This window comes from Miscanthus floridulus, chromosome 16 (assembly GCF_019320115.1).
Source record: "Miscanthus floridulus cultivar M001 chromosome 16, ASM1932011v1, whole genome shotgun sequence".
Lineage (NCBI taxonomy): Eukaryota > Viridiplantae > Streptophyta > Magnoliopsida > Poales > Poaceae > Miscanthus > Miscanthus floridulus.
In genome coordinates this window covers 88784181-88810672 of record NC_089595.1, presented here as the reverse complement: position 1 = coordinate 88810672, position 26492 = coordinate 88784181, and the positions used below count along the sequence as shown (strand labels likewise).

At 48.5% G+C, this 26492-nt stretch overlaps 2 protein-coding genes across 16 annotated transcripts; both read right to left on the bottom strand.

Annotated features, from left to right (window-relative positions):
- Positions 1-14534: 14534 nt before the first annotated feature.
- Positions 14535-21707, bottom strand: LOC136512715 (uncharacterized). Of its 15 annotated transcripts, XM_066506713.1 has the most exons (10): positions 20974-21707; positions 20720-20872; positions 20464-20600; positions 20217-20366; positions 19516-19617; positions 17321-17486; positions 17035-17145; positions 16672-16714; positions 16241-16360; positions 14535-15034 (listed from the first exon to the last, which is right to left on the bottom strand). In XM_066506713.1, the coding sequence occupies exons 1-7, from the start codon at positions 21095-21097 to the stop codon at positions 17114-17116; spliced, it is 864 nt and encodes a 287-aa protein (XP_066362810.1). In that variant the 5' UTR covers positions 21098-21707; the 3' UTR covers positions 14535-15034; positions 16241-16360; positions 16672-16714; positions 17035-17113. The 15 variants fall into 15 exon arrangements, with proteins under 15 accessions (XP_066362810.1, XP_066362806.1, XP_066362809.1 ...); XM_066506709.1 differs by adding exons at positions 15663-15712; positions 16023-16122 and having other exon boundaries at positions 14535-15037; positions 16241-17486; XM_066506712.1 differs by having other exon boundaries at positions 16241-16714.
- Positions 21708-22406: 699 nt separating this feature from the next.
- On the bottom strand, positions 22407-25960 carry LOC136512396 (coronatine-insensitive protein homolog 1b-like). Its single transcript, XM_066506361.1, has 3 exons — positions 25121-25960; positions 23705-24179; positions 22407-23611 (listed from the first exon to the last, which is right to left on the bottom strand). Exons 1-3 carry the CDS (start codon positions 25597-25599, stop codon positions 22805-22807), a joined length of 1761 nt encoding a protein of 586 aa, XP_066362458.1. The 5' UTR covers positions 25600-25960; the 3' UTR covers positions 22407-22804.
- Between the last annotated feature and the right edge of the window lie 532 nt (positions 25961-26492).

Sequence of the window (26492 nt, the reverse complement as noted above, 5' to 3'; positions counted from 1 at the left end):
CTGACGAAAGGTGCCTTGGACGAGGCCCTTACGGTGGTTGAGGCCTCCCGGACCGAGGCTGTGGTCTGGAGGGGAAATGCCGAGGGTGAGTACTGTCCCCCTTGTTTTCTTCGTTTTTCTTGTGTTCGCCTCCTAACTCCCTGATGTGATGTAGAGCTGGGGAGAGAGGTCTCCAGGACTGCCGAGGCTTCTCGGATCGAGGCCCAGCGCCAGAAGGAAAAGGCCAAGGCCTCCATGGCCGAGGCCCAACGCAGGGGAGAGAAGGCCGAGGCCTCTCGGGTCGAGGCCCGTCGATGGGAGCAGAAGGCCAGGGGTGAGTTCCACGGGCTTCCGTCCCTTTTTTGGCTCGCTTTTTGTTCGCACTCAATCTCACTCTGTTTCCTTGGGTGCAGAGTTGGAGGTGGAGGTCACCCGGGCGGCCGAGGCTTCTAGCGCGGTGCAAACGGTGCTCGAGACCGAGATCGGGGAGCACGAGGCGCTAAAAAGTGCCGCCCTTTCCGCCTGTGAGGCCTTGGAAGTCGAAGGGGTTTAGTCAGGCAGCTCCCATGGGAGCCGTTTGATTGCGTTGAGCAGCCAAATGCACGAGCGGCTCCGAGGAGCGCTGCACACGGGTGTCAAGCGCGCGTTGGCCGTCATCTCCTCTCACTATATTGGCGTCGACCTCCCGGCCATCAGTGATGGCTATGTCCTGCCTGATGATGACGAGGAGGCCGACGCGGCGGTCACGAAGCTGATGGAGGCGGCGGAAGGCCCTGGCATGGCGCTGGCAATGCTGTTCGAAGAGGTGGTCCCTCCCCTGCCGTCTGCCGATGCTGGAGGCCCTGAGCCTTGACCTGGGCTCAAGGGGCCATGTAAAATAGAGTAGGAATTATCTTTGTATCGTAACGCTTGTGGCCATCGAGGCCTTTCTTTTTGAAGTATTCGTGTTTCTTAGTTGTTTTTCTCGTGTTTCCGAGCCTCTGCCCTCTGTTGCTTCTGATCAGATTTCTTTTGCAAAAAACCTCCTTGGAGCTTAAGCCGTCCCTTGGGCGAGAGGTGGTGAGGGAGTGCCATAGCCCGGAGGCGTAGGCCGTCTCGCTACTCTACCGGCCTCTTGCTTAGGAAACAGACTTTGGTCCGTGGACTTTTTACAACGATTCGTCAGAGCGTGCTAAAGACTTGGCGTAGGAATTTTTTGAAAAATGACTGAAGAACGGTGCTTGAAAAATGGTGCGTGGGACTCGGGGGGAGTCCCCCATCTAGCCCCCAAGGGAGGCTTGGTTCTGCAGAGGCAGAGCTGAGTCTGCCTTACAGTGTTATCGTATTGCCGAGACTCACGATGGGCTCGGGGGGGGGGGGGTTTCTCGAAAATTTAGAACAACTAAAGAACGCTTCTTAATTGTATTCCGAGAAATAATATATACAATGCTTAGAATTTTAAGGGTAAAAGCGATGTAGCTGTTCTATGTTCCAAGCATTGGTGAGGATTTCGCCCTTCTTGTTGGCTAGTTTGTAGGTCCTGGGCTTCAGTACTTGGGCGGCGATGTATGGCCCTTCCCATGGTGGGGTCAGCTTGTGGCGGCCCTTGTTGCTCTGTGTTAGCCTCAACACCAGGTCGCCTACCTTCAAGTCTCTGCTTCGAATGCGCCGAGCCTGATAGCGCCGTAGGGCTTGCTGGTACTTGGCCGAATGTAGCAGCGCAACATCTCGGGCTTCCTCTAGTTGGTCGAGGGCGTCCTCTCGGGTGGTGCGGTTGCTTCGTTTGTTATAGGCATGTAGCCTTGGGGAACCATATTCCAAGTTAGTGGGGAGGATGGCCTCGGCCCCATAGACCAGGAAGAAAGGCATGAACCCCGTGGCTTGGCTTGGAGTGTTCCTCAGGCTCCAGATGACCGATGGGAGTTCGGCGAGCCATTTCTTGCCAAACTTCTTCAACCGGTTGTAAATTCTTGGCTTGAGACCTTGTAGGATCATGCCGTTGGCACGTTCTACTTGGCCGTTGGTCCTTGGGTGTCCTACGGCCGACCAGGCCACATGGATGTGGTGGTCGTCGCAAAACATCAAGAATTTTTTGTCGGTGAACTGTGTCCCGTTGTCGGTGATGATGGTGTTAGGGACCCCGAACCTGTGGATAATGTCAGTGAAGAACAGCACTGCCTACTCGGATTTGATTCGATTGATTGGACGAGCCTCGATCCTTTTGGAGAACTTATCGATTGATACCAGTAGATGGGTGTAGCCCTCGGGGGCCTTTTGTAGAGGCCCGACCATGTCGAGCCCCCACACGGCGAATGGCCATGTGATGGGGATGGTTTGAAGGGCCAGGGCCGGGAGATGTGTCTGCCGAGCATAGTACTAGCATCCTTCGCAGGAGCATACTAGCTTGGTGGCGTCGGCGACCACCGTCGGCCAATAGAACCCTTGACGGAAAGCGTTCCCCACGAGCGTCCGAGGCGCCGCATGGTGCCCGCAGGCCCCTGCGTGCAGGTCCCAAAGCAGGACTCGGCCTGCCTCAGTGGTGATGCATCGTTGGAGGACACCGGAGGGGCTTCGCCTGTATAATTCGTCGTTGTAGAGGACATAAGTCTTGGCTCAGCGCGCAAGCCATTGGGCTTCGGTCCTGTCAATAGGAAGCTCCCCCCGATCAAGCCAATCAAGGAACGGGATTCGCCAATCCGCGTCTTGGTCGGTCTGGGGAGGCTCGGTGCTGACTTCCATGACTTCGGGCTTGGTCGAGAGAGTCTCAGTGGCAGGGGGGCGTCGAGCCCCGTCGTGGGTTCGACAGGTGGGCCCTCCTCTACTACCAAGGTGTAGTCAATGGAAGGTTTGTAAAGGTCCCTGGCAAAGACGTTCGGGGGGACCGGAGCCCGTGCCGAGGCCATCTTTGCTAGTTCGTCGGCGGCCTCGTTGTACTTCCGCGTGATGTGGTTTAGTTCGAGACCGTCGAACTTGTCTTCTAGACGACGTACCATCTTGCAGTAAGCCTCCATTTTGGGGTCAAGGCAGTTTGACTCCTTCATGACTTGATCGACGACGAGCTATGAGTCGCCTTGGACGTCGAGACGCCGTACTCCAAGCTCGATGGAGATCTGTAAGCCGTTGATGAGGGCCTCATACTCGGCTACGTTGTTGGAGGCAGCGAAGTGGAGCCGAACCATGTAGCGCATATGTACTCCGAGGGGCGAGATGAAGAGCAGACCCGCGCCTACCCCGGTCTTCATCAGGGACCCGTCGAAGTACATGGTCCAACACTCCGTCTGAATTTGAGCAGGTGGCAGTTGGGTGTCGGTCCACTCAGCCACAAAATCGGCCAGGACCTGAGACTTGATTGCTTTCCGAGGCGCAAAGGTCAAGGCTTCGCCCATAAGTTCGACGGCCCATTTGGCTATCCTACCCGAGGCCTCCCGGTTATGGATTATCTCTCCCAGGGGGAAAGATGATATTATCGTTACCGGGTGGGACTCGAAGTAGTGGCGCAATTTTTCGTCGAGCCAAGACTACGGCGTAGATAAGCTTTTGGATGTGGGGTAGCGTGCTTTGGTCTCGGAGAGCACTTCGCTAATGAAGTAGACATGTCGTTGGATGGGTAGAGCATGCCTCTCTTCCTGCCTCTCTACCACTACGGCCGCGCTGACCACTTGAGTTGTTGCGGCGACGTATAGTAAGAGGGCCTCGTCCTTCGCCGGTGGTACTAGGATGGGAGGATTGGTGAGCAGCGCTTTAAGCTTGGCGAGGGCCTCTTCGGCCTCGGGGGTCCAAGAAAAGCGTTTGGATTTTCTCAAGAGGCGGTACAGAGGCAAGCCTTTTTCGTCGAGGCGCGAGATGAAGCGGCTCAGGGCCGCAAGGCATCCCATGACCCTCTGTACTCCTTTGAGGTCTCTGATTGGTCCCATGCTGGTTACGCCCGAGACCTTTTCTGGGTTGGCTTCGATGCCGCGTTCTGAGACTATGAATCTCAAGAGCATGCCTCGGGGGACCCCGAACACACACTTCTCGGGATTGAGCTTGATGCCCTTCTCTGTAAGGCATTTGAAGGCTATCTTCAAGTCATCGACGAGATCCTCGGCCTTTCTAGATTTGACTACAATGTCGTCCACATAGGCCTCGACGGTTCACCCAATGTGGTCGCCAAAGACCTAGGTCATGCACCGCTGGTAAGTGGCCCCTGCGTTTCTGAGGCCGAAAGGCATAGTCACGTAGCAGTACATGCCGAATGGGGTGATGAAAGAAGTCGCGAGCTGGTCAGACTCTTTCATCTTGATCTGATGGTAGCCAGAATATGCGTCCAGGAAAGACAAAGTCTCACATCCCGCAGTGGAGTCAACGATTTGATCGATTCGAGGTAATGGGAAGGGGACTTTTGGACAGGCTTTGTTCAAACTGGTGTAGTCTACACACATCCTCCATTTCCCAGTTTTCTTTTTGACCAACACAGGGTTAGCTAACCACTCTGGATGGGATACTTCCCTGATGAACCCGGCTGCCAATAGTTTCTGCACCTCCTCGCCGATGGTCCTATGCTTTTCCTCGTCGAATCAACGCAGGCGCTGCTTCACCGGTCTGGAGCTAGCCCGGATGTCTAAGGCGTGCTCGGCGACCTCCCTTGGTATGCCCGGCATGTCTGAGGGACTCCACGCGAACATGTCGGCGTTTGCGCGGAGAAAGTCGACGAGCACGGCCTCCTATTTGATGTCGAGGGTGGTGCTTATCCTCAGTGCCCATTCATCGGGGCAGGCGGGGTCGACTAGGACGAGTTTGATGGCCTCCGCGGGCTTGAACGTCCTGGCTCAACGCTTGGGCTCGGGCAGCTGGCTGCCGAGCCGGTCGAGGTCGACGATGAGGGTCTCGACTTCCATGAGAGCCTCGGCGTATTCGATGCACTCGACGTCGCAGTCGTACGCATGCTCGTACGTGGACTCGATCGTGATGACGCCGTTGGGACCCGACATCTTGAGCTTGAGGTAGGTGTAGTTGGGGACCGCCATAAACTTGGTGTAGCACGGCTGCCCTAGGATGGCGTGGTAGGTTCCCCTGAATCCGACCACCTCTAAGGTAAGTACCTCCTTGCGGTAGTTAGATGGGGTGCCGAAACAGACGGGAAGGTCGATGCGCCCGAGGGGTCACATGCGTTTCCCCGGCACGATGCCATGGAAGGGCGCGACGTCACCTCGGAGCCGTGAACGGTCGATCTCTAGGAGCTATAGGGTGCTAGCGTAGAGGATGTTGAGGCCGCTGCCTCCGTCCATCAATACCTTGGTGAGCCGGGTGTTGCCGACGATTGGGTCGACAACAAGCGGGTATTGCCCGGGATTCGGGACATGGTCGGGGTGGTCATCTCGATCAAAGGTGATTGCTTCTCGAGACCAGTCGAGGTATCGGGGAGTGGCCACCTTGACTGAGAAGACCTCTCGGCGCTCCCTCTTCCGCTGGCGTGCTATGAGGCACGCCGAGGGTCCACCAAAGATCATGAAGGCGTTGTGAACCTCGGGGAACCCATCATCCTTGTCATTGTCCCGGTCGCCGGCCCCTTTTGGTTTGGTGTCATCGTTGGGGGGCTCGAGCTTGGCGTAGTAACGCCGAAGCATGGAGCAATCCTTGAGGGCGTGCTTTACCGGGCCCTGATGGTACGTGCAAGGTTTCCTAAGCATGTCGTCGAAGGGCCTAGGGCCCTTGAGGCCTCGAGGATTCTTGCGTTCTGCGGCCGCGACCAGATCAGCCACCAGGACCTCCTGCTTTCCTAGGCGGCCCTTTTTCTTTCTCTTGGGGAGGTGGGAGGCTGAGGCCTCGGGGGCCTCGTCCCTCCGCTTCCCCTTGGCGTCGCTGTCGGGGAAGATGGCTCCAACAGCTTCTTCGCCCGAGGCGAAGTTGGTGGCGATGTCGAGGAGCACGGCAGCTGAGCGCGGCACGTTTTGACCTAACTCTCGGACCAAGTCATGGCAGGTGGTGCCGGAGAGGAAAGCCTGGACGATTTCTGAGTCACTGACGCTGGGCAATTCGGTGCACTGTTTGGAGAAGCACCGGATGAAGTTCCCAGGGCGCATGTATGTTTGGAGACTTGTCTGGTTTCTGGCGACAGCTCTTAAGATCACAGGAGTTCCCAGGGCGCACGTATGTGCCCTGGAAGTTCCCGACAAAGATCCTAACCAAGTCGCGCCAGTCGTGGATTTGTGAGGGAGGAAGGTGCTCGAGCCAGGCTCGCACCGAGTCTGACAAGAGCAAGGGGAGGTTGCGGATGATGAGCAGGTCATCGTCCGCGCCACCTAGCTGACAGGCCAGGCGGTAATCGGCAAGCCAGAGTTCGGGATTGGTCTCGCCGCTATACTTCGCGAGATTGGCTGGTTGCCGAAACCGGGCTAGAAAATGTGCAGTGCGGATGGCTCTGCTGAAGACCCGAGGGCCTGGCGGCTCAGGAGAAGGATTGCGGTCCTCCTCACTATCATAACGGCCACCTCGGTGTGGGTGGTAGCCCCGGGCGGGCCCCTCGTTGTCATGGCATCGTCGCCTGCTGACCACCTCATGGTCTCCCTACACCTCGCGTCGATTGCCGAGGTGGTCAAGAAGCAAGGGGACCCTGTGGGCTATCGGTGCTCGAGCGGGCTCGGGACGAACCGAGGCTTCCCTATCCTGCCGAGGCGGTGCCACGGGCAGGTTCGAGGCGCCCCCGTGCCATCGGGAGGCGGAACTCTCGGCCTACTGTACCGCGGCGGTCTCTAGGAGATCTCGGAGCTCGCCACGAACCCGTCGCCCCTCCGTAGTAGAAGGCTCGGGCATCGCACGGACCAGCATTGCCGCAGCCGCGATGTTCTGGCTAGCGTGATTGAAGACTGGGGGTTGCTCACTCCCTTCGTCGTCGTGGATGCGGTGATGCACATCGTGGGCCCTTCGTCGGGCTCCTCCGCCATCGCCGCAACCTCGCTGCTCCTGTTCGAGAGAGTCTCAAAGCTGCTGTAGAAGGAGTCGGTCTTGTTCGACCTTGGCCTGGAGCTCCCGGAGCTGTTCCAGGTCCGGGCGTTGAGGTCGCGCAAGGGCGAGGTTCTCGTTCCGTGCTGCCGGCAGGACAATGCGTGGAGGTGTGGCAGCGCCTATACCCGGGCGAAGTGGGGAACAGCTACCCGCCCCCTCGTCCTCCTCGCCCGCCCTCGGCATCCCGAGCCCGACGTGGAAACACTCACGAGTGGGGTCATAGGTGCCCTCGTCGTCAGAGTCGGAGTAGCCAAAGCAGTAGTCGCTTGCAGCCAAGAGGCGGCGCATGGCTCCAGGGTCGTGGAGTCCGGAGAAATCCACTCCGGCCCACGCCTCATCCTCCTCCGAGGAATCGGCGTGGGTGTGGGTCGACGCGGTGGTGTCGAAGTCGAGGGCAAAGCGTTGGCCGCGTCCCGAGGGATCCGCGTGAGCGGAAGCGTAGGCGTAAGCATAGGAGGCGGCGGCATTTCTCAACCCGAAGGGGTATGGGGATGGCGCCGTCACCTGGCTCTACTCCGCCGGAGTTGGCTCCTCCAGGAGTGGTGGAGCGGAGCTTGATGACGGGGCGTCGCCGCACGCCACCGGCATTTTTCTCTTGTCCAGGCTCAGGCTAGACAGGTCCCCAACCAAGGACCTTGCGCCAACAGCTGGTCATAGGATTCCGGCGGAGAGCGATGTGTCGCCCTGGGTTCGCGTGGCATCGGGGTGATCCTGCTCACGTCGTGCTTGGCGAGCGCGGCGAGAGCGGCCGCTCGGGCGTCGCCTGCGCCTGGGCTGCCGGTGCGTGACATCGTAGTCGGTCGGTGGGGCTCGTGGCGTGAGGAGTACCATGTCGTACTCATGCCCCAGAGACATGAACTCTAGGCCCCCGAACCAGATCACCGTGCCAAGACGCAGCGGTCGTACGGGGTCTGCCATCCGTAACCTGTTGGGATGACGAAACTGACACGCAGACGCCCCTACCTGGTGCGCCAACTGTCGGTGTTTCGGACCGAGGGGTCCTCAACCAACTAGTAAATTTGTATTGCGTGTTCCCGACCCCGAATGGTGATGCAAAGAGACACAAGGCTTATACTGGTTCAGGCGATCGATGCCCTACATCCAGTCTGAGAGATTGATCTTGTATTCCTTGCACCGAGGTGCTTGTAGTAGGGGGTACAAGCTGGGTGAGAGAGGGAGCTGATCCCAGGTCTCGACACGGAGTGATGGGGGCTGCTTGAGACGTTGTTCTCAGACAGCGGGTGAGTATGCGTGTTACAGGGTGTTTTTTTTTGTGTGTGTCTGTCTCCCCCCCAAAATGGCCCAAGTCCTCTCCTTTTATAGTCTGAAGGAAGGACAAGGACAGTACATGTGCTAACTATACGGTGTCGTGTGAACAGAGGCGGCGTGTCCGAGCCCTGTAGCCCGTTCCTGTGGCGGTGTGGTCGTCGGAGTGGTCCGTCCTTGGAGCGCTGGGGCGACGTGCTGATCACATCCGATCATGTGCGTCATGGGAGCTCCTGGGCTGCCTCAGAGCGGGTGCAGCGGTCAGCGTGCGGGTCGCTGTGGATTGACTGTGCGCGAGGCCGAGGCTCGGTCGGTGCCGAGGCCGAATCGCGGTGGGGGGTCTCGGTAGACGTGAATCCCGAGATAGCTGAGACCCTGGTGCAGAGTGCCGAGGCCCGGAGGGAGCGGTTGATCTGGTGTGCTGGTTTGGAGGCGATGATGACCCAGGCCAGGCTGCCCATGTCGTGTTGTTTTCGAGGCGGGGATCGTGGGGCACAGTGTAGTGCGGGCGCCGATCGTGGGCACAGCATCAGAATACAGTTGCCGGTAATCCCCGCCGTGCTCTGTCTCAGCCGGTATGGCGCTGATGCGACCTTGTGTCCCGTTGGCCACTCCGCGGTGTCGAGCCGCCGTCCGGCTGAGATTGCGGGAGTGGTTGACATATTAATGGGACGTGACATGCTGTCGGGAGGACCGGTCGAGGCGGGGGCGACGGGCTATCGACAAGCCGGCCTCGAGCGATACGGAGAATAGCTATCTCATTCAAGGTTGTATGCACGGGGCCTCGGGCGAGACGGAGATTGGGCTCCTTGCCGAGGCCTCCCGTGAGAGGCCTCGCGCGAGGCGGAGATTGCGTCAGGACGCCGAGACCTCCTGTGCGAGGCTCGAGGCGAGGTGGAGAGCCTGGTGGGCTCGGACGTGGCCGGTGATGAGCCCATGACTTACCCTCTAGCTTTGTTTTTTGATGGGATTTAAGTGATCCTTTTGGTGTACGCTCGGGGTACCCCGTTCTATGGTACCCGACAACAGGTAAAAAAATAGCATGCCACATACATATTTACTGGACAAATATTTATTGAAATTATACCTTAATTAACATTCCACAAGGAGACCAGTCCATCTTTAGTTCTTCACAAGCATCGTGTGGCCTCACATACTTATCTACCATATACACATATTTCATTGCTTACTTTTATATTTATATGCTTGGTTCTATATACGGTGCAGGCTCAGTGAGCTTGTTCTACAACTCCTGGATGTCATATGTGATAATATGCAAGATTATACCTCAAAGAAGGTAGGAAATAAAGAACTATTTTTTTGTAGAATTTGCACTTAACAATATGTTATTGATGCCGCATCCCTTCTGTATGTACCGAGCATTATAAACATGTCATAACACTGAACTAGGTTTTCCCTGTTTACTGTATATGCCTCACGTACTTTGAATATGCTAAGCATTTCGCCACCTAACATATTTTTTATGCAGTTGGAATGAGGCAAAAAAAGGATGGGTTAAAGTAACATACTGGAATAGCTTCGAAACTGGTAATTTGTACCAACTTTTTGCCTCCTGTTTACTCTTCTGATGGGCTGTTAGTATATTCAAACTGACAGGGCGAAGTGCAATGTCAATTCATAATTTACGTCACAAAAATAGGCTTACTGCTGGCAATTCAGATTCAGTGATGTGAACACATAATCTTCAAGGATAGTACAAAAAAATCCAACACAAGGAAATGAACTTGCATTTTTCTTATGCTAAATCACAATGCTAAATGCTTGCGAAGAAGAGAACAGGAACTGCCTTTGGATTTTTTTTGCTTCGCTGTAATACAGCATTTATCTGTACAACGATTGTTCCTAAATATCTAACATCTCCCAGCGAGAACAGGTATGTGGCAACCATGGTAGCAGACGCTTGCCGACTGGCACCAGTACGTTCCGCCTAGCTCGGTCCCCGGACTCGCTCCAGTGCCGGCCCTAAGGGGTGGGCAGGAGGTGCGACAGCCGAGGGCCCTCGCGGGATGGGGCCCAAGCCCAAGTATATAATACTCCATACCCTTTAGCTATAGTCCATTAGAATTTAAGATTAATGAGAAGATGCAGCGGTCCATCAACAAAAGGAGTCGTCGGCCTCTTTCTTTCCAGGAGGCAAGGAGCCGAGCCACCAACACCCGCACACGCGCACATAGCGATCGCGAGTCGCGACTTCCGGATTTCTGGCGAGACAGGAGACTGCGAGAGACGCAACGCCGATCACCAGTTCACCACGCGATCACCAGCGCAGATCACCGAGACACCGATGCTCGAGTTCTAATCTTCCAGAAGCCAGACAACGGCGTTCCAGACGACGACGGCGACCAGGCAGCTGAAGCAGGGCTCGACGAAGACGACGACATCTGATCTTGGTTATTGCCTTCTGCCCTTTTGTGATTTGTGAATCTTGGTTCTGAATAAGTTCATATCCAAATTGTCTGGGCCCTAGGTTTTTTTTCCTTGTTCAATTTTTGTCTAGTACTTTGTACTCATATAGTTATGCTTTTCTTGTAATTTAGGTCATGTGTTAGAATTTTAGAATGTTATCTAAGAAACATTTATCGAGAGGGGTCGTCGCGACAAGTTCGCCAGAGGGCCCTCAAAATCCTAGGACCCGCACTGACTCGCTCCCTTCGGCTGCCCGCTGTGGTGCCGCTATCTTCACCTCAGAGTTCTCGCTTCGTCTCCATGGAGAGTCCTGCAATAATCTATTTTCCAAAACCTTTTATAGTTCCTTGATCTGCATTTCCATTAACAGTTAAGTACACAGCTTAGGTATTTAGTTATATCAGTTAGATAGTTCAGTTTGTTGTACAAATGGCTAGAAACCAGGTGCAGATTAGTTTCCATATGCAAAATCAAAAAAATTCATTTTCTTATTATTGTGGTACTAATGCCCTTTGTGCTTTACATGTCATCATGTGCTAAAAAAGCATTGCTTGTTACTATACTATTTATATATTCATATTCAGTCAAGTTCTTAGGACCCTACTATTCAAATTGAAATGTCAGAGCATCAGGCAATTCGTTATGCACCTGCTTGCTGTATATTAAACAAATCAGTTCTGTGTATGTATAATTACCTCCTAACCTGCTGTATCTCATTTATAATTTTTTTAAAAAAATAATTTGATTGCATTTCAATCATATTATACTTCATTACCATTTTTTTGTTATTTTTAATCTGCATACTGGGTTGTTCGTTTCTAGAACCAGGTCAATTTTTTTTCGCGCGTATTTAGCTCCAAGAAGGTGTCGCAGGTACTATCCAAACCGAACAAACCTGTGTATGGGTAAAATATAGTGCTCAAAACACTTGTACTGTGCTCTTCTATGCAGCACTCTTTATCTGAGATGGGCATTACTTCTATCCAATTTTTTGAGCGAATATGGTAGGAGTTCTGTCGTTTTATTAAGTTGAAAGCAAAGGTAGATATTTACAATGAATTGAGAGTTATTGACTTCCTACACTACCCTGCTAAAAACGACGACAAAAGTAAATCACAAAATTTCCATTGACTTTCACGGTTTCACCTACATATGTTTATGTATATAATAGAATTTGTAGGTGCCTCCAAGAAGCCAATGAAGGTACATGTACTAGGAGCCTGGAATGTTATTTTTCTTATCTTCCTAATTTCTCATTCAGATTGAAGCCTGGCTTAGTGGCAGTCTAAATTTCTGACTATAGTACAGCAAAATGTCATATAGTAGTGCGAGGAAAATCATAAGTAATCCCAAAATGAGTATGGCAATTCCACCATTGTACAAAGTGTGTCATTTTAACCCTTGATTGTCAAGTGGGTAATTCTAGAAAAACAGTGGAATTGCTTTGGAAAATATAATCCTTCATCTTGCTCTATTTAGCTACTTTGGTAATTATAATATATAACCTTTATGCAGTGTGCTATTTCGCACCATCGTGCAATTTATTGTTAAATCCATGATTTTTTATGATAAAAAATAATTTTTATTTTGTATTTATTTGGAGCTCATTTCCATTTGAGATATGTTGTTTATTATTATTGACAATGAAGAGCAAAAGCGAACTATCAGCACGGGATGTAGCACCAAAGACACAACATAGCTTATCAGTGATGACCTCTCAACCTTTTGCTATAAGTTATTATGATGGACTCCAATAACTGGACGATCTAGTAGGGCACGGCAAAGCCGCGCCTGGGTTTCTAGTTGTATTGTAACGTACGTCCTAGTTCGGAGTTCAGACAACTTACAAGCAGGGTACCGGAATCGTCAGGAGCGGTGGAAGGGAGAGGAGTAGGAGAGAGCGCCGTTGCCGTACGAAGATCAGCCGGGGAGAGGCGGAGGGGAGGTGGCGCCGTAGTGGGCCAGCGTCCGAGACAAGGGGGCAGGGGGACTCCACGGCCTAGCGGGATTCTTCGGGCTTTCCGACGTGGGGCCGTTCGCCGCTAAGCACATTGGGCTGGGAAGCTCCGTGGGCTCTTCGTTAGATCTTGCGGCGTCTCCACGAGTCCACGGTAACGACGCTGGGCTTTCTGGACGATCGTGAACAGAGGGCCGTGATGCCGTGTGCTTTTTGTGCGCTGGACAGCCTGAGTATAACTATGGTGGAAAAAGTCCACATTACATTCTTTAATTTTTACAAAAGTCTGTTTTTCCTCCCTAAACTCTAAAACCAGGTAAGCCACCTCCCTGAACTTTTAAAACCGTCCATTTTACCAACCTGACCGGTTATAAGCGGTTTTCAAATGCGGTTTTGTCTTTCTAATTTTTATTTATTTCGGCTGAATCTTTGAAAAATCATAGTAAACAAAAAAATTTATAAAATGGAAAATCCATTTTTTTAGACTGCACATGAGTAGATCTACACATTGAACATATAATATGGTATGCTTAAGTATAATTTTTTTGCTGTAGCTTTAGATCTATGCTTTTGTATAATTGATTCATAGCTGCAGATTTTATGGTCCAGTTATGGTAAAAATTTTATGGTGGGTCAATTATTGTATGTTCGAATTATAGTAAAAATTTGATACTCATTGGATCATGTATAACTTAGTTATAGATTTATTTAGGTGTATGCTTGTTATAAAGTATTTATAAATCTATAACTAAGTTATATATGATCCAATGAGTATGAAATTTTTACTACAATTCAAGCATACAATAATTAGTCCACCATAAAATTTTTACCACAATTGGACCATAGAAACTGTAGTTATGAATTAATTACAGAAAAGCATAGATCTAAAGCTATAACAAAAATTTTGTACTAAATCATACCCTATTATATGTTCACTGTGTAGATCTACATATGTGGAGTCCAACAAAATTAAATTTTCTATTTTATAATTTTTGTGTGATTTTCTATGATTTTTTAAAAATTCAGCCGAAATAAAAAAAAAGACAAAACCGCCTTTGAAAACCGCTTATAACCAGGGAGGGAGATAAAACGAATAGTTTTAAAAGTTCAGGAAGGTGGTTTAGCCGATTTTAGAGTTCAGACAGAAAAAATAAACTTTTACAAAAGTTGAGGGAGGTAATGTAGACTTTTTTCAAAAGTCTGTTTTTCTCCCTGAACTCTAAAACCGGGTAAGCCATCTCCCTGAACTTTTAAAACATGGGGAGGACCGGAGGAAGCCGGATCCCGGATGCAATGCATGGGCCGCAAGTCCTAACTTGCCGTGGCAAGTAAAATGAGAACCGTGGCCCAAGCTGTCTGCTACCGTGACGTAGTTGCATTATTATTATTTTTTTTTTACAGTAGCGTGTCCGTGCGTTGCTATATGACAACAAAACTTTTGTACTTAAAACACACAGATCGCACGATAAATAACAATATTGTTTAATAAAGGTACTTTTGATTATCATGAAAAAAAAATATTAACATGCAATATTATCTTGTCTATAGAGCTAGAACCTCTTTATAGATGATATTCATTGGGAATATTATCATTTAACAGTTTCTTCCCCTTGTTCATGTTCTTCTCAACAATTAACACTGTCAAGATCCTGATATTAGATCTTGCTATGGATATAGATAGCGCTACGTACAATTGGCTATGTAAAAACACTGGTAAGACGAAGAAACCTAGGTCTATGCCCATTGCAACGAAACAACATATACACAAGAGTTTGACTTGTTCTTGGTAAGACAAGACCATCTAGCAGCCACACAAGCACATTGCGAGTTACATACACGAGGGACACATGACGAGTTACGTACACAAGGGGCACATGGCAAGTTACATGCCTACTAACCCATCTCCCCTCTCTAATATTGCAGCACAAACTTGTGGCTTCAATGATATTTCAAACCTTGTCCAATATTTCCAAACATCAAATATTTGCAAACCAGAGGGAGTACGACGAAAACTTATTGCAACAGAAAACTTGGATGACATAGATACAATCGAAACCTTTGTATAAAGTTAGTTAGGTTCCTAACAAAAACTATCAAAAATTATTAAGACACTCAAAATAGATATTGTCCACTGCAAAGTCTTTAAACCAGACTCTCCATTTTTTAAAGTATCTGTGTCAGCACTAATTAACCGGGAGAAACCAGACTCTCCATTTTTTGAAGTATATGTGTCAGCACTAATTAACCGGGAATGGGAACGTGAAGCAGATCACTGAGCACTGCCACCTTATCGAGAAGATCGTGAGCCTGTGAATGCTGGTGGCGAAGAGGGACGTCATCTACTATGCGGTTTCCTGGTCAATCTCCTCAAGGTTGCCAACATCTTGAGCGCTGGCAGCTCGAGGAGGCCAGTGTTGCAGACCTATTGATTCCATCGTTGTCCTGCTACCAATTCAAATGTAATCAGACATGTTGCAATCAATTGTTTCATAGCACCCTTATGTCCAACCAAAGGAAAACCAATAACACTCTTCAGTCAGCTAGTGCAACTTGCGAGAAAATCTTAACCTGATGCGTTGCATATTCAGACTCTTGCAGATATCGGTCTTTTTTTTTAGTTAGACAACATGGTGGTTTGAGTGTTTGACCATTCAATTTATCACAAGTAATACTCCTTTCTAACAGGCCACTATTTCAATTAATTAAGCTTGCAAATAGTTCAAGTATGGCTCAAGGTTACTAAACTTGCAGTTCAGTAACTGATATACTATTTCATTTGTGAAATCTTTTGATAGGTACAAGGTTAATGAACCGAGATTTCTAACCATGCAAATATTACAAGTAACAAATAAAATCAAAGTTAGCATACTAGAGCATACTAATCTGAAAAAAAGCAGATGATGTAGGGAATTAGAAATTCATGAATGAAAAAACATATTAAGTTTACTACCAAACTATCAAACAAGGCACTATTTAGACCACAATGCTAATATCAAAGCTTTCATAAACCAAATGAATTAACAAGACCTCACTGGAAGACATCTTGGGGACAAGAGACACATGCATTTACCTAAAACAATACATTATTCAGACGGCGCTGCACAAGCACAAGATCAACTCCTGGCAGGCGTAGGGGACATGGTTGAGTAGGAATTCAGACCATCTTTTGTACCACTTTAATTATAATAGGATCAGCTCGTATTAAAAGTGTTTATGCAACCCCAATAATCCAAAGATATGACTGTTTCAAGATCTCAATTTCATAAACATATAATAATCCAAAAGCAAAAGGAATGCACAATGTTTTCTACCATGAAAAATTTAGAAAAAAAAATTCAGCATTGCAGGCTCAAAGAAGATAAGTTCATAATCACATATTTGAACCTGCATAAAGCAACACAAGTTCAAAATCATATATCATTGACTCCACCTGATTAATAAAATGATATGGATAAAACCAGGGTGAATCATCCTTAATTTATCCTGTCACCACAACACTAACACAGTCCACTTCAACTCACACGGTCAATCTGCAACATTCAGTTTCAGAGACACAAAACCAATGGACAAAAGACCTGAGCACATTCGCGAGCAATCCAAAAAGGGGAGAGAGAGGGATCAATCTCAGGTGGGTGGGAGGAAACCAACCTGAGAGGTGGTCCTCATGGTTTCCTCGTCCTGCCTATTCCAGACCAGGTCCTCATGTGGAATCAAAACCTCCAAATCATTCTTCAAAGTGAAAGTAATTCTTTTTGTTTGATAAACATGCTGAAATTCATCCATGTTTGTTGGTTAAATGGGTTAATTAGAATTCGTGCAGAGTTGCATACTAAAATTATCAATCGTATGCACAAAGAGTCATATCCACATAGTCACATACTAAAATTTTCAACCTGCAAGCCTTACAGTTTAGTAATAATAAGAATATTATGTTTTCATTATTAAGCATAGAACTTTGCATCGAAACTATCCAGAAAAGAAACACCATATAGTGATGCCAACAGAGAAATCATCTCTAACACCAAACCTGCAAGCTCTCAGATAACATTAACTGAAATTACCAACTCAAGGTGACATACCTGCAATTTTCCAAGAAGACACGGCAAAGAATAATCTGAGAGCCTGCGAAGAAGACACGACAATGTTGAATGAGCAAAAGTTGTAAACATATGTCATGCCAGTTCACATATATATCAAATATGAACAGAATGACAACACATCATTGGAAATAAATCCCTACTACTACTAAGATGGTTGTCTTTCTTCAAATTGTCAAAGTACTTTACTCATAGGTTCAGATCTAACCTTTTTACTTTTAATTGTATATTAATAACAATCTGGTACACTGTTGTAGCAACAAAAGTTCCCTAGTATGCAATTTGACTAAAGTACTTTGACAATATTGACAAACATACAAGCAGATTTAAATTTAGAAACAAAACCTCTAGCAAATAATGCATCCCTCCATCTACAAAGTAGAAAGGCGAATTAGTAAGAAGAAATAGCCTTTTCCCTTTCTCTTTAAGCATCTTCAAGAAACGGAACACCTGGCTCTGCAGGTCACAGGTGAGGCAACAGTCTTAGAGATAACATATCAGAAAGACATTGTTCCCGGCTGGAAATTTACGATCGTTTACGAGCAAGCGAACAGGCTGTCAGCAGCATAAGGTTAAATCATTGATATTTAAAACTTCAGATTAAAAAAATCAATAAAAGTGTGCCACCTACTTTTTTTTATCAGAAGTTTCTGAGGCTCAGAAAGAATTTGCCGGTGAATTAAACCACTTCTGTGAACATGCTGAATCGATTGGTTTACATCCTCGTATACGTAAGATGGATCAAACTCCAGTATTACATCTATAAAGTGCTGAACAATATCAGCAATCAGACATGCCTGTGAAGAAATGATCATCCCATAGTTAAAATTAGAATGTATTATGGCGGGAAATAAAAAAGAAGTACCACTCGGGTCATATTTCCAGAGGAAGTGCATATAGATCCACCTTTCTTTTGTTTCTAGGTCATAGATTAGTTCACTTCCCCTTCTAATTCAGTAGCCCTTTTCCAAGTTTCTTGTATCACTTTTGGTTTCTATTTTGGTTAGCACTACCAGAGACAGGTATGGAATCGTGGAAGAGTTGGGTTCATTTCCTTTTACAACTGATATGGTCACAAAGAAAGTCAGTTTAGTTGCACGGTATGATCTCAGAGAAATTACTTAAATTAAAAACAGTACATGATACTAAACTCAGTACATAATAGCTCTAGTTACTATTATGTGGCATTGTCTATAAGTGCAACTAAAGGGGATATTCAAAGTTGTACTAATTACTGGGGAATTAAGTTGATGAGTCATACTATGAAGCTATGGGAGAGAGTTATCGAGCATCGCTTGAGAGCAATAACGCGGGTCTCTATGAACCAATTTGGTTTCATGCCCGGAAGGTCAACCATGGAAGCCATTTTCTTAATAAGACAAGTTATGGAGCGGTATAGGGAGAAGAAGAAGGACCTACACATGGTTTTTATTGACTTGGAGAAGGCTTATGATAAAATATCAAGGAATGTTATGTGGTGGGCTTTGGACAAACATAAAGTCCCAACGAAGTACGTCGGGCTCATTAAGGACATGTACAACAATGTTGTGACTAGAGTTCGAACAAGTGATGGAGACACGGATGACTTCCCGATTAGGATAGGACTACATCAAGGGTCAGCTTTGAGCCCTTATTTGTTTGCCTTAGTAATGGATGAGGTCACAAGGGGCATACAAGGGGACATCCCTTGGTGTATTCGCGGACGATGTTGTGCTAGTTGATGAAAGCCGAACAGGAGTGAATCAGAAACTGGAGTTATGGCGGGAGACTTTGGAGTCCAAAGGTTTTAGACTCAGTAGAACTAAAACTGAGTATATGAGATGTGACTTCGGCACTACTATTCGGGAGGAGGAAGATATTAGTTTGGAAGGTCAAGTAGTGCCTAGGAATGATACCTTTCGATATTTAGGATCAATGCTACAGAGAGACGGGGATATTGATGAAGATGTTAGCCATAGAATCAAAGCAGGGTGGATGAAGTGGCGGCAAGCATCTGGTGTCCTATGTGACAAAAGGATACCACAGAAGCTAAAAGGCAAGTTTTATAGGACGGCGATTAGACCTGCTATGTTGTATGGTGCAGAATGTTGGCCTACGAAAAGACGACATGTTCAACAGATAAGTGTCGCGGAAATGCGTATGTTGCGTTGGATTTGCGGTCATTCAAGAAGGGATCAAGTTCGGAACGATGATATACGTGATAGATTAGGGGTAGCACCAATTGAAGAGAAGCTTGTCCAACACCGGTTGAGATGGTTTGGACATGTCCAACGGAGACCTCCAGAGGCACCGGTGCGTAGTGGAATCCTAGGCCAGGATAGTAACGTGAAGAGAGGCAGAGGAAGACCGAAGTTGACTTGGGTAGAGGCAATAAAAGGAGACTTGAAAAGATGGAATATACCCAAAGACTTAGCCTTGGATAGGAGTGCTTGGAAGACAGTTATTCACGTGCCTGAACCTTGATTGCTTCTGTTGGGTTTCAACTCTAGCCTACCCTAACTTGTTTGGGACTTAAAGGCTTTGTTGTTGTTGTTGTTGTTGTCGTCGTCGTCTATAAGTGCAAAACATCGCTCCACATGGCAGGTCAGAACTACATGCATAGCTACATGCCCTTGAAGAATGATCTAATACGCATAAAGTTGATATATGAAAACAGAACATATAAAATCTAATTAACTTTTGAACAAAGCATTAACCATACTGGGTGATAATATGGTGGTCCAGTTGACATGCCTATAAGGCAACTGATATTACTATTCTGTAAGTAAAACGACACAGAGTAAAAAGAAAAGAATACAACTAAGGCTCAGATGAATCCAAGTGTACCTCACTAAAACAGAAGACATCCATCAGCCCAACAAGCTGATGAGCTTGATCTCTGCCAATATGACGTGTGCCATAGAGCTCTTTTATCTCACTCAAACTCAGCTGATTAACAAGCATTAAGGTAAGAAATTGTATTAATAGGATGTCAATAGACATATTTTTACATAATGTAATTATTGTTGGAGAAGACAAAGAAAAAGCATAAAAATATCTCATAGAAATTCTTTAAACTATCAACATGTGTAATCTATGTTCAGATGTATTTAACTAAATACACCAGCCAAAGTTTGAGTTCAACAGTTAATAAACAACAGACAGAGTGGTTGCTCATGAGAAGAGAACCTACATATTTACATATCAATATCCTAAATATGTAACTAATGCATAAACCAAAAAACAGTCAGCATAGACAAACTTCTAAACATAGTATGACAAGAAACTCAAGTATGCATGAGCTAGTCTTGCAAGTTGGATGCAACCGTTTGAGAAAAGAATGGATAAAACAATGAAGTTTGAGATCAACAGACAACCGCTGTCAGACAATCTATCACATTGTGTGAGCCTAAATGTTTACATATGAATTAACCCAATAATAATGGCGTAAACCAGACAACATCAAAAACAAGGCTAACAAACTTCTCAATATATATCTTGTAAAGGAACTAAAGCTTGCATATTTATTTAAGTAGAGAGCATATTACCCTCTGCCGCCCAAAGAAGCAACCATCTGGTTCAATAGAGCCGAAGAAATCAAGCTTGAGAAGGCACCCTTTAAGTCTGTCATAGTACAGACCCCTGATGGGGAAGGTGCGGTCATACTCGTACTGCAAGCAACTCTCAGGATACTTCAACTCAGAAAACATCAGGTCCGCTCAGAAACCACAACGCAGCATTCTGTCATCCATGCAAATGATGCGATGACACCCAAGGAAAAGAGAGGAAGCAAACCTCATTGACCAAGTGCATTTTGGCAAGATCGTAGATGAGGCACTGCAGGTGGTCGGAGTAGTGCGACAGCGTGTAGTTGTAGTCGAAGCCGTAGACCTGGAGGTCGTCCAACTTGACGTTCTTGTTGACGTAAATGCCTGAAACCAGCGACAGCGTCCCAGGCCAGCAATGTTAATACTCTGAAGAACCGATCTGTTAAGCAAGACGGATAGGAGGATAGGGAAGCGAATGCGCAATCGAAATTGGTTTTCCCAACCTTGCGGGTTCATCTTGGGCATGTCCTTGATGGCGGCGGGGATGCTGAGGTAGTTGCGCTTGGCGTCCTCGAACTCGCGGCGGATGCGCTCGATCTCATCCTCGCCGGCGCCGGACTGCAGCGTGGTGGAGAGCGTGCAGAGCGCGCGCAGGCCTGTAGGAAGAAAACCACACCCCCAAAGTCAAGAGAGACGCAGTCAGCAGTCAACCCCACCCCCGCAGCGGCATTCCGTCGAACGGCTCGAGTGCAACAACCTCGCGAGGACCGCAGCGCCGTCGCAGAGAGCGCCGGCGACAGGAGACCGTAGCGGTCGAGGAGGCGGAGGCGGAGGCGAAGGCGAGCCAACGCCATCGGGGGACCTGCCTCCATCAAGGACATGGGGAAGAGACGGTCAAATCGAATCGTACCTAGAGTCGAGAGTCGCAACTGCTAGATCAATGTGGGCCGTTCCAAATCTCGGACTCCAGGCAGCGATGGTGCCAGCCATCGTCCGTCACGCGTTGAGGCCATGGCGGCACCCACCCCCTTGGCCACCGTGTCTCCAGGCGACGGCACGCCCCTGGGCCGCCCTCGCGCTGAGGCCGCAGCGGCGGCGCTAACCCCTGCGTCGAGTCCCGTGCATCGAGGTGGGAGTGGGACTGCAACTTCCCCTCCGATGCAGATCCGAAGGAGGAAGGCAGGGCAGGCTGCAGGTGGAACGCTCAGTCCACGATGGCGGAGGCCGGCGAGTCTACGGGCTCCTCGTCCTCCATGGCCACACCGCCGTCGCGAGCTCCTCCAGCGTGAGGCCGCGCAGGGCGGGCGGCAGCGGCCGTGTCCTCCCCCACGGGCAGAGATGCGGTCGGCAGGTAGAGCGACATTTTTTTTTCGGAAGAAAAGAAAATAGGGCGCGGGGAATGGGAATTGACCCCCGGCTGCCCGAGAGCGTGGTGCGGGGGCGCGGACGCGGGAACGCAGGCTTGGCAGAGCGTGGCGCATCGGATCGCAGCAGGACGATAGACGCACCGTAAAATGTCGCAACAAAAAGTGTTCACGACAAAGAAGAAGTTAAAAATAGCTTCGTTCGTAGCATTTCGTGCGTACGAAGAGGCGAAGACAGACAACTGACTGTGCACTGGATCGCAGGATCAGCAGCCTCAGTCGCTTCCCCGTTGGCGTTTTCGTAGTGCTGGACACGGTCACACGGCCGTCGTTGTCGCGGTGAGGTCCGGCTTCCCCCACTCGTCACGCGAGATGCAGACTCCTACGCAACTTTTGTACGCTAGCCCTTTAAAAGTTTAAAAACTAGTGGCCAAATCATCGTGCCGTGTGGTGTGGTGTGGCGCTATGCGATTGCGCCTCTTCTTTCGCACGGCCTTTTGGTCTTGATAACAGGAGGTCGCCTTCTTGCTTGGAGCCACGTCCGCGATACACACCAGAGGAGATGCCAATTGCCAATCATAGCTACGGCACCTGCAATCAAATTGGTGTTCGCCCCCTCTGTGTTCACTTGAACTTATTAGCCATGTTACAGTATTTTTCTCTCATAACAAATCAGCATCAGCTGGCTTATCAGCCGCATAAACCATTAGCCAAACATACAAAATCAGTCTTGGTTTTGTATGGATCTCCCCTGCAAAATATCATTTATCATAAAGAGAAATTTCATGGCCCTGGCATAGTAACTTTATATACTCAGCAAGCACATATTATAATAACATACAAAACCAGTCTTGGTTTTGTCTCATCGTCAACTCTGGAGCAACCACACACATCTCAATGCTCAAAGTAGGCGGCCAAAACCCAGGTATTCTTATACCTCCAATAGCACAAATCAGGGCGAGCAAGCAAGACTCACATCTTCCACCGTTACTTATTACTAGTATACATCTTCCTAGGATTAGATAGCAGTACAGGCGAAAATAGCAAGGGCTTATTCCAGGACATCTCAGCCACTAGTAGCTTATTACAGTACGTAGCAGCTAGCCATCTAGATCCATACAATAACCACATATCCAAGTTATCAACATCGTTCTTGTTGACCAGGAGGAGGCTAAGGAAGCAAGGACGTGGGAGAAAGCAGGCACCAGCTTAGTCTATTTACACTCACGCAGGATACAAAGGGACCACAGATTGTGGGCAGTCCAACCTCTTACCGGCGAGGGAGTGGTATGCAAGTATCTGAGCATGACTATCTACACAAGGTTCCCCATCTTCCATCAACCGACCTGCGTTCTCGGAATTGGGAGGTGTAAACTCTATGTTCCAGAAGGGCCTCGCCATGAGCATGAGGTCTCGGCCGGTTTGAGACGCTTTGTAGCCCTGAACCCATACGTACCTCAGGGAAGGCATACGTAGTATTGCGAGGGCCAGAGCTCGCTCGCTGAAGCAACAGCTCCTGAGTTCAAGCTTTCGCAGGTTTACGCATCCCAATGCGAAACTGAACAATCCATCATCAGTTTCCCCAACATTACCGAGAAGCATGTATTGGATGTTCCCACTGCACTGTCCAATGTAGCCGAGACCTGCATCTGAGAGCCCTCCTGGTCTCAAGTACAGAGCAAACCTCCGAAGTTTGGTGCAGCCCCTCAACAAAGCTCGGACACCAATGTCCAGTGGCAATTCTGTTATCCTCTCTTCTCTATCAAGAAGAACAAGCCGGAAGTCATGGAGCTTTTTGCAGAATGTCCCGATAGATTCCAGGGCCCTATTGGTTATATCAGACACATAGGCAGCTATGTATTCCAGTTCACGGCAACCTACGGCTATAGCCGTCAAGCCCACTTGAGAGACCCCTCCTTGCTCTTCTTGCACACCTCCTTCATCGTCTCCTCGCTCAATTCTGAGCCTTTGGAGCTTCTTGCACGTATCTGCAACAACACCTAATCCTCTATCTCCAATCACATTCCTCACCTATTGAAAACAAGAATATATAATGTCAATTACGATAAAAAAAAAGATCGTCAATTGAGTATCTTCATAATTTACACGAGCAGGAGATATTACCGCGAGAACTAGTAAGTTCGGACATTTTGCAATAAGCTGGCAATGGTCTTCAGTGGTGAGGAAAGTGTACTGCAAATCCAGCTTCTTCAGTATTGCAGACAAAGGAAATATAATAGGCATTTCATTTGTTCCCATGAAAGTAAGTCCCAAGGAGCATAGTCTTGACGGAAATCTGACATTCCCATACATGGTGAGTTCCCCTTGCTCATTGAATGTCCCTCCAGCAAATTCTTCCAGTGCTGTGGCAAATTGGAAGAACCCTATCAAATCTGAAAGATCACAGTCACTAATCTTCAAGGAAATCAGTGACTTGCAGCTCTTTGCAAGAAGCTCTAGGTCAGCTGGCATCACTTGAAGCTCAGTCATGTGGAAATTCAATGTTGTCAGAACAGGACAGCTGACTGCAAGATCGTGGATCCATTCCCTGCCTTTATCGTTAATTTGACATTCTTCCAGAAACAAAGTTCTCAGTGATCTGATGAAATTTAGCACCACAAGTTAGTGTGATGATTTCGTCACAATATTAGCAGCTAAAAGAATACTAAAGGGGAGAACCAAATAACAAAAGGATGCACTACAGCCTACAGGCAAATAAATGTAACCCCCTTTTTAAGCAATCAACGAATAGCAATCCCTGTCCTGACACCTAAAACTGTATGTCACGGGGGTGATCAGGAAACACCAAAAGCTCCTAGCAGCATACAGAAAATGATAGACCTACGCCACTGTTTACATGTTGCTTGGGCATTTTGTTAAAATTTTAGAGCCAAGAGAATCACAGAAGTTCAACTCAGCCAGTGGATATTATCCTTGTTTTAATTTAACTGGAATTGCATTAAATATTCCCAACAATCATGCTACACGTAAATTTGGGGTCATTTAAAGACTCCTTTTCTGGTAGATCTATCCAAAGGCAAAACACAGCCCAACCTTTCCATGTTCCCAGTGGTTTGCTCGATGACTCAACTTTTCTTTATATATAATATATATCGAATAAGGCATCCCATAATCAAATTATTCACAATTAACACCATCAATTAAACTTTCTTTTTTGGAGAAATCTACAGCAGAAGCCACGAACTGTAATGATACAGGTTTGAAGATGCACTCCTAAGACTTCTGCGGATCTTCTATGATTAGGAGTTAGGATCTCTAATCATTTGAGGGCAGTCCACCCAATTTTTAGCGCTAGATCTCAAACCTGCTTTTTGGTAAAAACTCTCCGTAAGGTAGCACAAGTTTCTACTTGCAGAAAGTGATGGGTGCTATGACTCCACAACCGTTAAATGGAATCAACGACTAGACAGTAGCTACGCCCCCTCATTGTCACCATCTCAGTAACCCCAATTCGATCTTACTTCCTCCAGCACCCAGATCGGAGCTAACAAGAGCAAGAGAATCGAGGAGTACGAGTACCTGCAGGAGTGGGCAACGAGGCGGAGTCCATCCGTGGAGAAGCCGGTGCACTTGTCGAGCTTGAGCTCCTGCAGCATGTGGCCCCTGGCACGGACGAGCTCGGCGAGGTCGTTGTCCGTGACGACCATGCGGCGGAGGTGGAGCGCCTTGAGGCACTCGAGCGGCGCGGCGAGCTCGGTGACCCAGGGGCGGGCGTAGGCGCCCCAGTCGTCGGGTATGAGGCCGTACATGGCCGCGCGGGGCTTCCCCTTCACGGCCAGCGACTCGAGCCGCGGGAACTGCGCGAGCAGGCGCGCCGGGGACACGGCGTAGCAGAAGGGCACCGTGACGTGCTTCCGCGAGAGCGCTTCGACGCGGTGCCACCGGCGGCACACCAGCGACGCGGCCTCCCGGTCGCGCGGGTCCTCGACGAACCCAATCACCAGGTCCTGCATCTCCTCGGGGGTCAGCCACCGGGGCTCCGGCGCCTCCCCGCCCATCGATCCCGATCGCGCTGCGGCCTGCGGGCGGATCAGGCGCTCGCATGCTCAGCTGGCTTTTTTCTACCGCAGCAGCTCCACGCCGGCTCACCGAGGATCTGCTCCAGAGAGGGGCGGAGACATGGGATTCCCTCTCTCCTCTGCGCTCCCACTCGCTGCTGCTGCTCCCACTCACTGATTCGGTGGTGCTTGGAGGTGGAGCAAGAGAAGAGAGAGTGGAGAGGATGCCGAGCCACGTCGGCTCGGGGCCGGGCGGGGAATTTGCTCGGCGCACACGCACGCACGACACGGACACGCACCCTGTCGCCGCCGGCGGGCTGGTGTCCCGTGTCTTTTTTTGCTCCTCTCCTCTGTCCTCGTGTGTGTGGTGGGTCAGGTGAACTGGTGATGAATAGGACGGTAGATTTGAACCGGGGGTCGGCATGCCACAGCAGCTGTACCATGTGAGCGTTAGTTGAAGGCGATCATTATCGTCAGGCTTGTACTTTTGAGTCTGGAGGCTAGTAACTTTAGTCCTTCTTAATTATGCGTTAACATGATAGGTCATAGGTGATGTAAAGTGAACTCCCTCTGCTACAGGAATCTACTTTGTTTAGTCAAGCGACTAGTACAAGGGGTGTTTGGTTCGAGCTACTAGACTTTAGTAGCTACTAAACGGTTTAGTCACTTTTAGTAACTCCAGAGTTCCTAGAGAGGAATAAAGTTTTTTTAGTAGCTTTTAGTCATAGCGTTTGGTTGAAAAGTTACTAAAGTGACTAAAAGCTACTAAATTTAGTAGCTACTAGGCGAACCAAACAGGCCCTAAGAGTCAGAATTACGATGCATAGACATTTTAGTTGAAAATATTTTTAGATAAACGTTTTTTCTTCAAGAAATGATGTGATCAATTTAGA

What these genes read in the sequence shown, in the direction of transcription:
- LOC136512715 (XM_066506703.1), bottom strand. Translation starts at nt 21,097, where the DNA reads ATGTCCTTGATGGAGGCAGGTCCCCCGATGGCGTTGGCTCGCCTTCGC. An exon ending in GCCCAAGATGAACCCGCAAG is followed by an intron (nt 20,601 to 20,719) that starts GTTGGGAAAACC and finishes CGCTGGTTTCAG; the next exon opens with GCATTTACGTCAACAAGAAC. An exon ending in GCTTCTTTGGGCGGCAGAGG is followed by an intron (nt 19,618 to 20,216) that starts GTAATATGCTCT and finishes CTTGTTAATCAG; the next exon opens with CTGAGTTTGAGTGAGATAAA.
- LOC136512396 (XM_066506361.1), bottom strand. Translation starts at nt 25,599, where the DNA reads ATGGGCGGGGAGGCGCCGGAGCCCCGGTGGCTGACCCCCGAGGAGATG. An exon ending in CTCGTTGCCCACTCCTGCAG is followed by an intron (nt 24,180 to 25,120) that starts GTACTCGTACTC and finishes AAATTTCATCAG; the next exon opens with ATCACTGAGAACTTTGTTTC. An exon ending in CGAACTTACTAGTTCTCGCG is followed by an intron (nt 23,612 to 23,704) that starts GTAATATCTCCT and finishes TGTTTTCAATAG; the next exon opens with GTGAGGAATGTGATTGGAGA.